At 36.4% G+C, this 18,806-nt stretch overlaps 2 protein-coding genes across 5 annotated transcripts in view; one reads left to right on the forward strand and one right to left on the reverse strand.

Annotated features, from left to right (window-relative positions):
* LOC142354417 (uncharacterized) overlaps window positions 1–18,378 on the reverse strand; it is a 57,704-nt gene extending 39,326 nt beyond the window's left edge. Inside the window, exon 1 of one of the 4 annotated variants that reach the window (XM_075406700.1) lies at window positions 18,163–18,378. In XM_075406700.1, coding sequence (XP_075262815.1) covers window positions 18,163–18,307 — 145 coding nt within the window. In that variant the 5' untranslated portion in view covers window positions 18,308–18,378. Of the gene's footprint in view, window positions 1–7,331; window positions 8,171–18,054 lie in introns of those variants that run through there. The other 3 variants (XM_075406699.1, XM_075406698.1, XM_075406701.1) reach the window with 3 other exon arrangements.
* The window catches only part of LOC142354418 (transmembrane protein 115-like), a 341,897-nt gene that overhangs the window by 9,133 nt on the left and 313,958 nt on the right, over window positions 1–18,806 (forward strand). The gene's annotated exons all lie outside the window — the stretch shown is intronic.

Raw genomic sequence — 18,806 nt, forward strand, 5'->3', positions numbered from 1 at the left:
GGCGAGGGACCAGTTCATAATCAATTCCGCACAAATCTCAAATCTTGGTTTTTTGCGAGAAGAGTTGACCGAACTCAAAGCAGCCGCTTGAGGACGCCAATCGAATCCTTAACAGATGACATAGTAGTGGCTTTAGTTGATGACTTTCCAGTAAATGATTTACTTTGATGTGAACTGTTTCCGTTGCTGTTGCCATTCGTTGATGGTTTAGGTGGAAACCCTTTCAGCTCGATTAAAAAATGCGTTATGTGGGCTGCTGCAACCGTTCAAAAGTTACTTTCTGGGATTGCACTGTCTCAACATAAGTCTATACCATAAGCAAAAAACCAAGTTTTGCTTCGGCAACCACTTTAGCTAACTGACCAAAATTCATTTCTAAACACGACGCTCGGTATTGGGTAATTTTCTCAAGGTCTTCACTGATGCTCTACTTGTATATTGTTTCAAGATTGTTTCTTTAAGGAACCCATATTCGGGGGACTTAAACTTCCTCAAAAACAGAAAGTTTGGGTGCTTGATATTAACTTGAGGTGACTGCATACCGGCATCGTAACACTGGCGTTTATAAAAAGTTGATATCTCAAGTAGTTCAAGCGCGCGAGCCTTCGCTGCGGATCCTGGGTCAAACTGCTTGTATGCGTCATACAATACCATTTCAAGTGAATTCATGACTTAATTTGTCAAGCAAAAAACAAAAACTGTGGTTCTGAAACACGTTGAGAGTCAACTGGAACTTGATGGAATTGGGCAGCTTAAAACGCAACCAACTAGTAAGCGAAGAGCAAACGGTATGAACTTTTCGTCCACTGCAAGAAATGCAACGTATGGATGGCATGGTAGATATCCTCTCCTAGTGTAATCTCAATGTCTCAATAGCTGTATTCCACTAGAATATCGGACAACCAAGAGGTTTAACAAGCGTTATCGCATAAAGCCAATGCCCCAGTATTATTAACAGTGACCCCTGACTGTCGTGACCCAAGACAAAGTGGCCGTTTTGCTCGCTTGATGTTGACCGATTTAAAATTTACTACTACTTTCAATTGACTTCAAGATTTCGTTGCTATTGAAGAAATCGGCACTAGAAGAAAATCTTTCAGCTCTAACAAGTAAAGAGTTTTCGGAGCTCTTGCAGCCATCTTTTCTAATTTATAGGGACTTGTGCAATGCCTGAATATGCGTGTCCATTATTCAAGCAAGAAAGACAGCTTGGTTTTCACTCTGGTTTTCTGAGTGGAAGCATTTTATCTAAAGACAAGGCATTCGTACAACCAATGGCTGCCTCTGCGCACAATACAGCTGGCGGTTGATATTGATGAAGAAATCTGAGGCAACTTCCTTTAATTAGTATTTGCAGCAAATGACTTTGAAGCAAATTTTGTTGTTAATACTCAATTCGTGGATTTCTTGGTCTCTTATAGCCGTGCTATTCTTTGTTAAACTGTGCGATTCATCTATTCTCAACTAGTTGTCAAAATCCAGAGGAGAAGGAATCATTTAAGGCTTTTTGACGGTGTAGATTGACCTTCATTCCTTTATGTTAGGTGGTATTTTCTGTCCGGCAGTGTCGAGAATCGTGTTCTCGGTTTTTGTAATTTGGTAAATCCACACGCCAGATGAGGAAACTTCCACTAGTGTCTTTTGGTATTTCTTTATCCCAGCTATGCCCGCCGATACACCAGATGTCTATTAGCAGTTAAGCCAATGGGTTCAAAAACTTTAGACAATTACGTAAGTTCAGTACTATGCGATGGGTTAGGACTAAGTAATCATACTCGAAATGCCCGACTGGAGGTGCCCCACTCATTGTTGTGATCACATTTCAACCCAAGCACGTGCAAATCTTCTCCTTGAATGACTCAATTACCATTGTTTCGGCAGATTGAGTCCACCCAAAAATTAGATCAGCCAGATTTGGTACTTTGCTTAAAAATTTACTACGCTTGAACACACCTTAAGGGAGAGCATGCACTATTTTTTTCAATCTGTTGGACTCCTCTCAAGGAAACGGCACCAAATTGCCCTAATCGTCTCTGTAAAGAACTTCGTCTCTGTATCACGGCTTTGGTTGTTTCCTTGTACTCACTTACATTATCGAGGGGCATGCGTGGTTCTGCATACTTAATGCATGCGGGTGAGTCTTTTGCCCCAAACATTTGGCGCGTGCAATGATACAACATGTGTTGTGACGTCCTCCCGCCGCGCAAAAACGAAGTCATGGATAGTGAAAGTCAGTCACGCCAAACTGGAGAACTATACGCTCGATGTCTGCAGAATCGCCAAATTGATGTTGACGGAACCCAAATAGCACATGGATTAAGTTTTGGAGCAAATCGGTGCAATGAGCAAAAAACATTTGAAAGAACTGCCGTGAAACTTTGCTGGACCATTTGATACCTTACGCACCATTCCCTTTATGTTCGGATCAACTATTAGGTTATGTGGTAGGTGCAACTCCTTATCTGAGCGCTGCTCGACCATGCGAGCTTCAGCGAGTAATCACGTGAAATTTCGCAAGGTCGTCACTGATTGGCTTCGCGTAATTTTCTTTCCAATCCGCGTCACTTGAAGGTCGCTTTTCAGTGATTTAATCTTTAGCGATGACAAAAGTACTTACTCGGGAGCTTGACATTATTTTCAGCTCACAGCATATCCATATCGTACCATTGGCAATTATAATAAGCTAATGTTTCAAGTATTTCATGCACTCAAGCATCGGTAGCAGATCTTTGGTCTGCCTGGTTGTACGCGCCGTACAATTCCAAATCCCAGCAAGAATAATCTTGGCGAGAGGCCAGTTCATAGTCAATTCCGCACAAAACTCAACTCTTGGTTTTGTACCAGAAGAGTAGACCAAACTTAATTCAGTCACCTGGAGGAGGCTCTTCAAATCATTAAAAGATGACATAGTAGTAGCTTCAGTTGATGACTGTCCAGTTAATGATTAACTTTGATGTGTAACCAATTCCGTTGCTGTTGCCATTCGTTGATTGTTTAGGTGGAAACCCTTTCAGCTCGATTAATAATTGCGTTATGTGGGCTGCTAACCGTTCATAAGGTATTTTCCGGGACTGCACTTCCACAACATAAGTCGATACCGTAAACAAAAAACCAAGCTTTGCTTCGGCAACCACTTTAGCTAACTGACTAAAATTCTTTTCTACACACGACGCTCTGTATTAGGTAACTTTTCTCAAGGTCTCCACTGATGCTCTAATTGTATTTTGTTTCAAGTTTGTTTCTTTCAAGAGCCCATATTCGAGGATTTAAGAGCTGCATCAAAAACGGAAACTAGTTATTTGTGCGGTTGTGAGCCTGATATTAACTTCAGCATACCGAAATCGTATTTGCCATCATAGCATTGGCCATCATGAAAAAGTAATATTTCAAGTACTTCAAACGGGCGAGCCTCCGCTGCGGATCCTGGGTTAAACTGCTTGTATGCATCGTACGATACCATTCCAAAAGAAGTCAAGACTTAAGTTGACAAAACCGTTAAAAAAACTGAGACTTTGAAACACTTTGAGAGTCAATTGGACCTTGATGGAGTTGGGCCGCTTAAAACGAAATCTACGGCCAAGCGAAAAGCAATCGGTATGCACGTTTCGTCCGCTGCAAAGCACTCCAATGGATGGATGGCAAGGTATATATCATGTTTTAAAGCCATCTCAATGTCTCAATAGCTGTATTTTACTAGAAAATCGGACACCCAAGAGGTTTTACAAGCGTTATCGCATAAAGCCAAGGCCTTAGTATTATTAACAGATAAATTACAAATTAGCAAGATTACGTCAACTGATGGAGGCCCTTGAGTGTCTTGACACAAGACAAAGCGGCCATTTTGCTCGCTTGATGTTGACCGGTTTACTGTTTACTACTATTTGCATTTGACTTCGAATTTTTGTTGCTGTTGTTTTTGATGGTTTGACTAGAAGAAAATCTTTTGGCTCCAAGAGTTAAAAGGTTATCGGAGCTCTTGCAGCCATCGTTTCTTTTTTTATGGGGACTTGTGCATTGCCTGAAAATGTGTGTGCGTTATTCAAAGAAGAAAAACAGAGCTAGGCTTTCACTCTGACTTTCTGAGACGTTTTTTTTTCTCTAAAGACAAGGCATTCTTACAACCGATGGCTGCCTCTGCGCACAATACAGCTGGTGGTTGATATTGATGAAGAACTCTGTTGCAACTTCTTTTCACCTGCTTTTGCGTATTTGCAGCAAATGTCTTTGATGCAAATTTTGTTGTTAATACTCAGTTCCTGGATTTCTTGGTCTTTGTTGTAGCCGTGTTATTCATTGTTAAATTGTGCGCTACGTCTTTGCTTAACTAGTTGTCGAAATTCAGAAGATTAGGATTAACGCAATGCTTTCTGACGGTGTAGTGCAACCAAGTTTCCTTTTTGTTAGTTGGTATCTTCTGTACGGCAGTGTCGAGAATTGCAGCACTATTGTTTAATCATGTTGAAACGATTTAAAAACCCCGAAAAGACACAAAATGCACTCAGAATAGTGAAAGATGTTGTCGCTATTGTGCATATCCAGTGGTGGAAAGCTGCGCAGTTTGTCCAAATGGGCACTTACGAGGGATTGTGTTAGCCAAATTTATGTTTTGTCGTTTTCGTAATTTGCACAGCAGTAGACGAACACAATGCTAGCAGTTTTAGCTTTGCCAGTTACGTTGGTCCTAAACTATGTCAGCTTTTCATCATCAGTCAGAGACCGAGTCAACCGCGGTTTTGATTTAACTATATCACTCGAGCCACTGTAACGATTGTTTACTCTTTAGGGAGGGCTTCCATTCCATTTTGGTAGTGGATCAATTCTTTTACTTGTTATGGCGTCAGCCAATGCTTTAATAAAGTTTGCGTTTTCGGCTGCTGGCGCCCGAGGCGTAAGATGCAGTGGCCTACCTCATCAGCACAACGCTGTGGGAGCGGTATGCACGTATGTTGGAGGATTAATCGGCGTAACACATGTTGGCACAAATATAGTGGCCGTAACGAAGGGGTTACCTAGAATACCATAAGTCTGTGCGAGGTTGCTTTAACAGTTTGTGGTTTGTCCATCACCAAAAGGGATTACCGATGGCGGGGCTGGCGGTCCTTGGTGGTAGTGCAGGTCGAGTGATTTTAAAAAAGCCTCTTGTCTCTTGACTAGTGTCTGGAAATCTACTGCAGAAGCGGCGCGTTTAAATCGAGTTTAAATCAAGATGAAAGATAATTCAAATCTGTTCACGGGGGCTTCAAGAAAAACTGACAGTGCTTTGCAGGTGGTATTTTAAAAACGGATATTTGGGATGCTAAACTTGGTGGGACAGCAGGTCGAGTTACAAAAAGTCAAAGATTGACTAGTTGATGAGTCTGGATTACTGGCAGAGAGTCCACGCCACGAGTGGGTTTGGAAATGGAGGGACGTTATGGGCGAAATGGTTAATAGGGAGTTGTGTTCCGTTACGAAAAACAACTTAGGGTCGGTTCTGTTTTTGTGAAAAATGAGTGTTGTGCAAATGCAACTGACTAGGTATGTTGGAATTTTTTGGACTCAAGTGTTAAAGGCAGAAAAATTTGGCGTTCGGTATTGAACGGACATGTTGCTTGTTCGTTTCCTGTCCGGGATAGATTGAACAGGAAACGAACAAGCAACCAGTGAGGAGGCCGGACGAACTATAATAGCAGACTACAGCCACAAGCTTGACCAAACAAATTAACCGTAACTCCAGAACAAAAGTAAGTCACACCCATGGAAGTAGGAGAGCATCTACTGCAAGAAAACTAGCACAGGTCACTATGGGGACCAACCTGCCACTGACAAATAATTTATGGCAATGTAAAAATATACTAAAAAGTAGGAAAGGTCAAGAATTCACTGAACTTCAAAACAAACTTAAGTCACACCCTAGCATCAGCATACTATCAATATCAACAAACTAGAGCAGGAGTTTATAGTTCAGAGCAGTTGGAAGTCAAGAAACTTTCTAGCCGTAACTCGATAAAAAAAAATCAATAACAACATAGACGGCAACAGAAACAAAACCAACCATTAATCATACAATAACTCAAAACCATAAAACCGCAAAAATTATAACACTAGAACACGAGAAGCGGTAAAAAAAATAAGTTGAGAACGTCAAGAGAATCTAGCCGTAACTCCCGAGGCACACCCTAATCACACTCCTTAAGTCATATCTTAGAAAGCAACAGGACTTTAACAACCCAGCATAGTAGCACAGTCAACACTGCGAAAATGATACTGAATCAAAAACTAAAAAGAATGAGCGTGAAATTGGCAACATTGAACACCAAAAAAAAATGCGGAATGGTAAATTACAAAACAAAGCAGAGCCGAAAAATTTTTGGGAGAGCAACGCAATTCTAAATAAACGCAACCTGTTTGAACGGCTTTGAAAACAGAATATGAGAATATGAGAGACCAATTTATTTTGGCCGGAGGTTAGGGACCTTCTCAGTTTGCATTCTGTCTATTGAATTTAGCTCAATTGACAATCAATCAAGTTGAGAAAAGGTTTATTTTGACAAATTTGTCACAAAATATTACTGTTGTCCAACCTTCTCTAATTTTGGATATTTTCTTGCAAAATATTTCTTACCGAATAACTTTTTGATGAATTTTATCAAAATCAACCAAACACTTTCCATATTGAACAATTTAGCATAATATTCTCTATCATAGATTATTTTCCATTAACAAACTGATTAGATCACATTTTTTTCAAATTTTCGAGAATTATATCAAGAGTTTACCAAAATGATCCAAGTTTTTTTATCAATTTTCCCAAAATTATTTGTTTTGACTATCAGATTTTTGTTCAATTGAGAGCCATTGAGACGCTATGTATGAAGGCACTTTTTATCGGAAGATTTTTTCTCAATCTTCTCTTTCATTGCTTCAATTAAGTCTACTTTGCGCACTTGAGGATTTGAGTTCCCGGTTCGAGAATTTCGCCAAAACTAACGGGGAGAAGAGAGTAAAGAAAATAAAAATTTTTTAAAATTTCACCCTAGTCCTCCGTTTAATTAAAAGTGGAAAAGTGTATAAATACTAGAGTTTAATTAGAAAAAAAAACAAAAATGCAAAGAGGTAGTGAGGATTGCTTCCTCCATCTTTTCTCTCTCGAACATGTTACCTTCACATTGTGAGTTAATCCTTTGGTCGATTGATACTAGGATTATTTGTTCCATTTTCTGTTATGATGGTAATTTTTAAGAGTTTAAATTTTCATCAGTCCACCCCAAATTACACTCTTTGCAAAGAGAGTAAAAAGAGTGGAAAAAAGGGTGAAAATACAGTGTATACTCTTATAACAATACTCTTACATTCGTTTCCCCAATAAATAGGATTGGAATAGGCATTACACCTTAATCCAGGCTAATTTGGGTTGGATTATGGGCGAAACCTCGGCCCGGGTGGAATTCCCCAATTGTGGCTTGTTCGCACTTTCACTGGAATACGTCGGCCAGTTCTCCTACTAGAGCCACTAAAAAAGAAAATAGGTTACTGGGAGTGGTACTGGACCCAGTCTATCTCCAAACGAAGTCTGTAATTGTCTCCAACTGGATTGAATCGCGGGATGAAAATTTGAAGGAAGTCATCAGCTGTAATTTATATCTACAGATCTCTTCAAAATTTTCAAACTTGATTGGCCTCCAACGTCTTCCAACTTGGCTTTTTGTCGTCTCTACTGCCATATTTTTGTATCAATTCTTTCTTTTAGACTCTACTCAGAAATGTTCGCAAAACAAATTAGGCTAACAGTGTTCGTAAACCGCGAGCGGCTCCATGTAGAGGTGTAATACACTCATAATGAAATTACGTTATTTGCACTTTTTCCGACCTATCTACGTAAATTGGGACGACTTTTTTCGCATTTGATTCAATTGTACCCGTATCCAGTATACTCGATTCTGATTGGTCAACATTTGCACGCACTATAGTCACCGGGTAACGAATTATTTTTCAATCAACTGAATAGTTATCTTGTTTGCAGTTCTATAGGTCAGTACTCCATATTACACAGCAGGTCGCGCGTATGACTTGAACACATATACGAGCTATTTGATGCTCAAAATGAACATTATTCTGTAAAACAAACATTAATTTCGTCCGTTTAAATAAACTGTTTTCAAATGTTCGTTAAAATTAGACCCTTGTCAAGTAGAACACATTGAACTCTGACTTCTGTATCAGTCCTGATTGCAACATTACCTATTGTCAAAGTAGTTAAAAAGTTGCCCAATTCATTGGTAAAATTTACGATTTTTCAAAGCAGAGAGTCAATTTTCTATCACTATATGTTTAATGACTTTACAGAGCAGCATCATCCGCATATATTGTCAAAATCCATTTGCTGCACTGATTCTTGATATCTTTGACGTAAAATATAAAAAGCAGTGGTCCCAAAACCGAGCCCTGAGGAATAAAAAAGTAACCGTCTTTGCACTTGTTCGTTTAGATCCAATTCGAAGAATCTGCTTTTACTCAATTAAGTACGCTTCCATCATGGTGATTACTGGTCCTCTCAAGCCTATGTTAGAAATTTTTCTAAGTTTGAACTTTTCAAAAAAAAACGAAATTTTCATCTTTAGTTATTTTTGGGAGCAACGAAAAAAGCCTGTAGCTCAATGGTGCCCAACAATTCCCACTTTTATGTACTGCAATTATTTCAGCTTACTTCAAATTTGCAAGCAAAGATCTAGTCTCAAAAAATAAGTTGAAAAACTTTGTTTAATTTGGTACAATCAAAAAAGGAGCTTTTTATGTTCACAAGTTCTTGAATTTCAGGGTATTAGTTTTTGCTAACTTCATTGACTAGATACTAATATCATTGCTCTATGAAGTGGTTTCACTGACTGTTTTGAAAATAGATGCTAAACTGCTATCGATTGTGGAAAAATTTTTATTGAATTTTCCAGCGTTCTCTGTATCTAATTTTACTCGTTCCTTTGTCTCTCCTTTTTAATGATTCAGTTTTAAAAGAGATTTTCAGCAAATTTGACAATTTGTTTTCATAACGTCTGATGAAATTTTGTGCATTTTTCTCTTATTCAGTTCTAGCAGTTTATTTCTCTGTGCACTCAAAATTAACTGACCACTTTTGTCTTTTATTTTCAGAATCTGTATCAACTTTGTCATTTCTCAAGTAATTTAATTTCTTGCTGTTACGGTCAAAAATTTTGTTGCGAAATCTGTTTGCATTTTTTCAAGTTACAGTTGAATTTGCATCTGCGTTAAGCAAGAGCTGGCAATTTGTCATTGATTGCTCACAAGAGACGATAGAGATGTCGTCGAAAATCTGTACCTCTTTTTGCAGTTATCATCAACTTTTGCGATTTTATAAACATTTTTCAGCTTCGACCAGCATTTCAAACAACTCAGTACTTTGCTTTCAAATTTATAACTATTCCCTCTGCAGTCAGCGCTCCTAATGAGCCTTGTGTAGTGATCTGTGAAAACCGTATGTATCAAGCTGAGATCTCCGATCTCCGTAAACAATCGATGAAATGGCACCGATAGAAGTTTTGCTCCGCTTATTTTTTGGAGTGGGGTTTATTCTCAATATGTTTCAGATCAAAGTACACAACATTTTTGAAATAATCCAGTTTAGGTACTTTCGAGCAATGCTTCTTGTTGAAGTCACCGCAGACAATCAATAAACAACCTTACTCAGAAACCAGCTCCCTAAAATCAGTCTAGGCACCTGCTGCTTTTTGTTTGACGTGTATGGTTTCATATAAATTGGGGCTATGACAACTTTCAACTTAGGAAAATGTATTTTTTTTTAATAAATGTTGACACTTAATATATCTGTAAGTTCCTTTTTTCAAATCTGATGCAATTCTTCGACAAAAACACATACATCCCCTCTTCTGGTTGTTTGCCTTCTCTATTACCCGTGACCATTTGTAGATAAGTGTAATTGCAAGCATTCTGTGTCTTATCTGCAAACCTTATTGCTCCTCCAAGTTTTTGCTAGGCAGATTGCGAATGAAAAAAACTCGAAACTAATCACTGAAACTTGTAGACAATCTAAAACCTTGTCAGTAATCTAATGTTTTGTAATGAAATAAGAGGTTTTAATCTTATCGTCGATTAGGTCTAGGGATGACCATAACCTGCGGACAGTAAGTAGCTTAAGTTTTTTCGCGGTTGTGGTTGAAGATATTTTCTTAGCATAATTGGGATTTATAATGCACTTTAAAAGCAGAGAAAAAAGTTAAGGAAATCTGGAATTCGGTAAAACCTTATTTTTGCGTTGCCGTTACACAAGAATAACAATTTCAGAAGCGTAATCGCAGCAATCAGTCAGTCAACCTTTGATTACCTGGTTTAGTTTTATTCGTTTTAACTTGAAAAGTGCTTAAGGCGACTCAGTGCATCGAGTTTTAAAAAATCTTAGCCGAACTATTAAAAAAGCAAGCAGTCAAATTCACCACATTTCATTTTACCTATCTTAATATTTTGTTTCTACAAACTTTCAGGATGAAACGGCTTTACCCTAAATGGAAGTTTCCGTCGAAGTTAAAGAGTTATTTCCACTGTAAATTGTTCTTTTTTTGCGGACATGCAATCCACATAGAATTGCGCGCAGAATAATTGCATTATAATCCCTCAATTTAGTGATATTGAAAAATTAAATGTTAAAAACATTATGTATTTTGTGTAAAACTATCAGAAAATTGTGGTATTACTTTACCGCTGAACATAATAATTACATTTCTTTAGAAATATTTCTATTATAAGCTATTTAATTGACGTGTGGAAACTACTAAACACGTAATTTAAGCGCTGGGCATTGACAGTGGGCATCCAAAGACGGGAGGAAGTGGAAATCACATTTTTGCAGCTGGTTTTTGTTTTGGTACCGGTAGAGTCCAAACAACACACAATTCTTTGGACAACACACAATTCTTTCATTCTGTACAGTTGCTTCTTGACCTTCATTTTTTAAACACTTTCTTATGCATTGCTAGTTTTAAACGTTAGCACAATAGTTCTTTTTAAGCAACAGATTCTGTAACATAGTTCTAATTGTGAATATCAATAATTGTAAATTACTCCTGTAAATATCCTCCTGTAATATATTCCAATCATGATGATGACTGCAGAAAAGTTTAATAGTTATTCAAAAGCGGATCTTTATAAAATTTATTGCGAACTTTATCAAAAATTAGAGGAGAAGGACAGTCTCATCGCCGAGCATGTGGTAACCGTGAGTGAATTCCTTAAAAAATCGACACAGGTAACAACTAATTCAGCTATTATAACACCAACGATTAACACGAGTGCAAAAAATGACGTTTTTATTCGAAAGTTTGAAACATTAGAGATCGAGGAGAAAACAGAAAATTTTTTAATTGGTAGTAGTATAATCAAACACCTGGCAAGAGATCGGACATTTCCTCAGGACTGCAGTATACATGCTTACCCAGGCTCGACAACAAAGGAGAAATTGCAATTATTACAGGGTTACGATCAAAAAAAGATGAAAACAGTTATTTTACAGGATGGGACCAATGCTATTCTAAAACAAAAAAGTGATCATTTAGAAACATTATTCTCAGATTACAAAGATCTTGTCTCTGCAATACAGGAAAAGTTCAGTCCAGAATCATTGGTATTGATGGAAGTGCCTCCTTTAAAAAAATTGCCGAAAAACGAACAGACAAACAACAAAATTTATGAATTCAATGAAAAACTGCGAGAGTATATTACACAAGAAAACACTGAAAAAATCAAAATACTTCCTGTGTGCAACATGTTGAGTCAAATGGCAAATTACAACGTTCTCTTTTACGATGACATACATTTTAATTTTCAGCAGGGAATTCCGTTTATTAAAAACGCAGTTTTAAGTCATTTTCTTTTAACTTCTTGTAATCTTGTTCCATTACAACCTTTGCAATATTCTCAAAAAGCATACGTGAGTAGGGCTAACACTTACAAACCATGGAGACAAACATATCGTTATACAAATGGATTTTAGCTGCAGTTTCTGTTGTTTTTAAACTATTTTGCAACGTGTAATGATTTATAATCAGATATAACCAAAAATGGCAGGTATTCGACTCATAGTTATACTATGTGTACTACTCACATCCTCCGATAGTATTTCAGAATGTTTTTACAGTCTTCCTTATGCATCTCGAATACCTTCATTCAAAGGAATCTGTAACAGCAAACAATGTGCTTCACCATCCAAATTCAACTTTTCCTTTTTCTTGGTTGTTATATGGTATCTTCTACTAAAAAGTGGTGATATCGAAATAAACCCTGGACCAGTTCTGCCATATGCACTTATGATGAAAAAGTTAAAATTATTTGATTCCAGAATAAAAATTCTACATCAAAACGCCAGAAGTTTAGCAGGACAACATCTGCTGTTGAAAGAACTCATTCAAGACATTGGTTACAACTGCATATATGCGTTTAGTGAAACATGGTTGTCACAAAACCATCCGGAAGAATTTTGGCATATAGATAAGCAAAACTTTGACTGTTTTCGAAAAGATCGCATCCAAACAACAAAAACAAAAGGTGGTGGTATTATCATGTACATTCCAAAATTATTAAAACCTCGTCTCCGCGATGATCTCAACTGCTTTCCGGATACAATTTTTGAAAGTTTATGGGTTGAGTTGAGCATACAAAAAAAGAAATGCGTTTTGAATTTATCATACTGTCCGGAAAAAAAACTTGTTAAGATGTTTTTGGAAAAATTGGTCCTGGGAATTGATCTTGCTATGGCTGAAGGAAAATCTGTCATACTTGCTGGAGACTACAATTTAGACTATTTTGCAAAGCGCGACAGAAGTCTGCTGCAATCTGTAATTTCTCCATATGACCTTAAACCAACGAATAATGACACAGCTACAAGAATGATTAACTCTTCTTCAACACTTATCGATTATATCATAACAGACGATTTCGAAACTGGCATAGTAGCGTCAAAAAGTTTTTTGACAAAAAAAATATTCAGCCATAGCATTCCAAAATTTTATTAAAAATTCAGACTGGAGACACTTTTACGGTGCAGTGACAGGAGATATGATGTTACTAGAATTTCAAAGAATTATTGAAAGAGCATTAGCACTACATGCTCCAATTAAAACCTGTTACATTAGAACAGATAAACCAAAATTCTTGCTTCAAGAAAAATGGTTATGTGAGGAAACAAAAAGACATTTTTCAAGAATTAGCGATGATGAAACTAAAAATGATTTAATCCGTCAAAAAGAAAAACAACTTCTTTCAAGTTTTATGGAGTTAAACAGTGAAAAAGCCAGATGGAAATTCATTCATGATCTTCGTAATAAGGAAAAGACTCAAGCAAGAATTCAATCTTTATTAAACAGTTTTGGTGATAAGATAACAAAGCCCATGGAAATCGCAAATCTTCTAAATTACAGATTTTCGACTCTAGGAGAGTTTATTGGCTTGCAACAAACAAACAACATTCCTCCTAAAACTGCTCCGAGAAAGTGTTTCAATTTCCGATATATAACAACCAAGGAAACAAATGTGCTCATAGATTCTTTGAATACAAGTAAACCAGTCGGTCCTTCAAAAATACCAGCTTGGGCAATAAAAGATGCTAAAGCAGCGCTAGCGGAACCACTATGTTATCTCATTAATCAATTCATTACAGAAGGAAAATTTCCAGAAGATCTTAAAAAAGCTTGTGTAACTCCACTCTTCAAAAAAGGGAATCCCGAAGACCCACTCAATTATAGACCTATTTCTGTCACTTCTGCTTTGTCAAAAATTTTTGAAAAGGCGTTCAGTTCACAAATCACAAGTTTCCTCGAAAGGGAGCAATTATTGTCGGCTAGTCAATTTGGTTATAGAAAACAAATTTCAACAATTGATGCTATCCTGAAATCGACAGAACAAATAAGATTAGAACTCAACAAGAAAAAAAATGTTACAGGGGCGTTTTTAGATCTTTCAAAGGCTTTTGATTCTATAAACCACAAAATACTGTTACGGAGACTAGAAAATATAGGTTTCGACGAACATGCTACCAATTTAGTAGAGAATTATTTGAGTAAAAGAACGCAAAGAGTTGTTCTGAATGGAATTGAATCGGACTGGATAAATTTGAAGAGAGGAGTTCCACAAGGTACTATTTTAGGACCTCTATTATTTAACATTTACGTCAACGATTTAGCAAAGATTGTTGAAGAGGATTGCACGGTTGTACAGTACGCAGACGACACTTTTCTTTTTACATCCGACACTGATGAAATATCGGCAAAAACAAAACTTGAACATAACATCTCAAAAATTATTGATTTTTTTGCAAAGTCCCAGTTAGTAGTGAACAAACAAAAAACAGAATATATTGTGTTCAGCACCAGGAAGAGGTTAACAAATACTGTTCTGAATGTTGACAATGAAAGAATAGCAGAATCAAATAGTGTGAAGTATCTTGGCGTAATTATAGACAGCAAACTAAAATTTGATGGAGAAGTGAAAAAGATTCTTCAGAGAATGGCTTGTGGAATAAAAGTTTTGAATACACTAAGTAAAAGTTTACCACAGAAAACGAAAGTCTTATTACTTAATGCAATAGTTATAAGTCATCTACATTATTCCGCTCTAATTCTGATAGGGTTGCAAAAGTCATTACTCACAACTTTAGAAAAACAATTGAATTGGGGAATAAAATCCATTTTTAATAGGAGAAAATACGATCGGTCTACAGATCTCAAACTTCGCAACAAAATACTACCAGTTTCTTTTGTCTTGAAATATCGTTGCTCAAAATATTTTATTCGCTTACTCAGCAACGATCTTCCAGCGTATAAAATTGAACCTCTCTCTACCATGAGAATAAAACAACATGACAGGTCAAAAAAAGTAACTTTCGATATAAGAAAGAACAATAAGTTTTTAACTGATTCTTTTATTGCACAAGCCATTCCAATTTATAATAGTCTGCCTTCTAATATTAGACTGAAAACAACATCGAAAGCTTCCTTAAAAAAACAACTGAAAGAATATTTTTGGAAAGAATTTTTGAAGGACCCAAAAGTAACTGATATTAAAGATGATATTGAGAGCATTAGATTTTAATTTTAATTTTTAATCTTCACGATGTACATATAAAATTGTGAGAACATTTTATGTTCGCATTTTAGGCCATTTTTTAATAATGTAAGGTCAAATTTTTAGTTAATTTTTAATTTAATGATTTTATAATTTTACATAATGTTATATTCTTAACTTTACATTGCCTCTTTTACCATTTGCTTTTTATACTTATGTGTACCAGAGGAAATTAACAATGTTCTTTTAGAGGCTTGCAATAGAGTTCACCAGGTTATTTGATGAGAAAACATTGACGCATAATTGCAGACACCAGTTATTTCTTCTTATATTACAATTAAGTCATGAATTTTTCCTTCAGAAAGCTGTACATCAATTTGTACAAATTTTTTGTCCATGCACATCAGATAAAAATTTTTTCAAAGGAAACAGGTGAACTTTCTTAAAAACCTTATTTTGATAGGTTTTACTTAAATTTAATAGGTTTCACTTTTTAGACTGGTGTTTAATAACAATTAAATTTTTACTATTTGAGGACCTCAATTTCGAACAAATATTTCATTTTTTAATTGATTCACTTGTTTTATTTATTCATTCTTTTAAACGTATCAGGTGCAATTTTCCACGGTGATTGTGAATCAGAAGATAAAAAAATGTTCGAAATAAGAGCAACTTGAACCTCAGAATTCCTGGAACCTCAGATTTTTTTCGAGAAATGAAAGATTTGAAAAATTCTTTACCCGGGCCATAAAAATTGCCAACTTTATGTAAGGTAAGCACCAACTAGCCGTGAAAAGTCGGAAAATTCACCGCATTTCTCTTACATAATTTTGCGCTGAATGCGTTGTATTTACAGACAAATATTCAACGCATTTAAAGCAAAATTATGTAACACTCAAGCCAATCATTTTTCAACTTGTCAACGCTAGTTAACGCTTATCTTACATATTTTTGCGTTGAACTTAGCGTTGTTCTTATATCAAATCACTGATCATACCTCTGGGTATGGGACTCGAACCACAGACCGACGGCTTACCTGTCGCCTCTTCTACCACTGTTCCACTCAACCTTGATTTGCATGTGAACCACATTGTTTTACAATAGGATTTTAACATCGCATTTCACATAAACTATGCGCTTCTTAGCGTAGATCTTACATGTTTTAGCTGTTTCCTAGCGTATATTTAAACTAATTTTGCGTTTCTAAGCGTAGTTCCTACATTTATTCAGTACTTATTAGTTGCATTTATCGAAGTTTTAGGGTTCTATAGACATTTTTTGAGTTTCAGTAATTTCAAAATTGAGTCTAGCGAGATTTTAGTCTCCTTTATGGAACTATAGAATTAGAAATCTAGCCCTGACCCAAACCCCCAAATATCCAACTGTAACCCCTACCACCAGCCGCACGTACACAACTGTCCCCCACGTACCCAACGAGCCCCGAACCCCCCCCCCCAGCCTATCTATTGCAAAACAATCCAACCCGGTGAACTTAGCGACTATCTTAAACTATTTTCTGTTGAATTCGGCATCATTGATCCTACAAAGCTTTCTGTTGAATTTTGCATGGACCTTGCATAACACTGTGTTGAAGTTGACTTAGATCTTACAAAATGCTGTGCTGAATTTTGCGTAGATCTTACATAAATTCAACGCATTCAGCTCCAATGTTTTATAATATTGCGTTTTTAGGCGTAAAACTTACAAACTTTTGCGTTTTTAAGCGTTGATCTTACATAATTTTGTGTTGAATTCAGCGCAGATCCTACATAACTTTGCGTTGAAATTAACGCTGATTTTGCATATTTTTGCGTTAAGTCAACGAAGATTTTATTCGATTTTTGTTCAATTTTTGCCCTATTTTTCTCTCTTTTCATCTCTTCCCAGTTTCTCTCGCATGCAACCGTTTTTTTTCAATTTTTGTGGTCTGCGCTAAATTCAACGCAAAATTATGTAAGATCTACGCCTGAATCAAGGCAAAGTTATGCAAGGTCTACGCTTAAAAGCGCAAATTTATATAAGATTGGCAATGAATGCAGTGAATCTAAGTAAGATTTACGGTAAATTGTACTCAAAGTTATGTAATATCTACGCTAAACTTAACGCAAAATTATGTAAGATTGGCGGTGAATGCGTTGCATCTATGCAAAATCTACGATAAATTGAACTCAAAATTATGTAAGATCTACGCTAAGTTTAACGCTACATTATGTAAGATTGGCGGTGAATGCGTTGAATTTTTTTAAGATCTACGATAAATTGAAGGCAAAAATTTGTAAGATCTACGCTTTAATCAACTCAAAATTTAAATTATGTAAGATCTAAGCTAAGTTCAACGCAAATTTATGTAAGATCTACGCTTAAAAACGCAAAATTATATCAGATTGGCGACGAATACGTTGAATCTATGAAAGATCTACGATAAATTGAACTCAAAATTATGTAAGATCTACGCTAAGTTTAACGCTATATTATGTGAGGTTGGCGGTGGCTACGTTGAATTTATCTAAGATCTGCGCTACTTTCAACGCAAAATTACTTAAGATCTACGCTGAATTCAACGCAAAATTATGTAAGATCTACGCTAAAATCAACGCAAAATTATGTAAGATCTACGCTTAAAAACGCACATTCATATGCGTGACGAATGCGTTAAATCTACGATAAATTGAACGGCAAAATGTGTAAAATTAGCGGTGAATGCGTTGAATTTATGTCAGGTCTGCGCTCGAGCGTAGATCTTACGTTGATTTAATTTATCATAGCCAATCTTACATTTTTAGCGTTTTTAAGCGTTGACACCTCAGCCCGCCAATATATTCATTTTCTCAATAAATTTTCAAAGAAACCTGTTTTGTACTCTCCGGAAAAAGATATCGGTCGGCAGAGATCAGTACAACAAAAAAAGGTAAGGCTAGTATAAGGTTCCTAACCCCCCCCCCCCCCCCCAAACAAAAAAAAATAGAGGGTTGGAACAATTAGCAGCCGTACCACTCTGTGTTCCACCTGGGTAGTAGTAGCTTGTTCTGCTATGACGGTTGTATTCCGCTGACAGGGGCTGAGCAACTCTGTCACTCAAACTAGAGTGACCTGCCTGGCCTTCAGAAAGGGAGTTTGAAGAAGTAAAAATTTGGTACATTTCATTACTCCTTCTGCTTTGGGATTGATTCAACATCTTGTAGTGATCTGATGCTTCATTCCAGCCAGTACGTGTTGAGGACTGTAAGCAACATAAAAACAACATGTATGGATGATATTGGACTACTTGAGGGAACTAATATTCAATTTCCCATCTTTCTTAATTAAAAAATGACTTCAAATCATGAAAAAAATTGTCACTTCAAACGAATCGAACGTTCCGAGTGAAGATTTGTTTACACCTTTTGATCTTTCCACCCACATTACATTATAATTTCCACAACAATCGTAAATGTGCATTTTGATTTTAGTTTTCTGTCCATGCCTTCCGAGTCATGGTGAGAGTTTTAATTGTTGTCAAACATTTCGATTTTGTATTTAAAAACCCGATTAAAAAAACTCATTGTTTTCTGTCGGGGGAATCATTATTGAAAATTTTAAGAAAAAGAAAAGTCGGTTTTCGTCATTTTTTCGTAGTGTCTGCAGAAACGCCAGGACTGTCAATTAAAAATGCTCAGAAACAGACTTCTTTTTTACAGTAAAGAAAATCGGTGCAAGTTTTTTGATTTATCATATTCTGCAGCCATCAATTGAAATTTTAACGA

Source organism: Convolutriloba macropyga, chromosome 15 (genome assembly GCF_964194025.1).
Source record: "Convolutriloba macropyga chromosome 15, txConMacr16.3, whole genome shotgun sequence".
NCBI classification, from domain to species: domain Eukaryota; kingdom Metazoa; phylum Xenacoelomorpha; order Acoela; family Convolutidae; genus Convolutriloba; species Convolutriloba macropyga.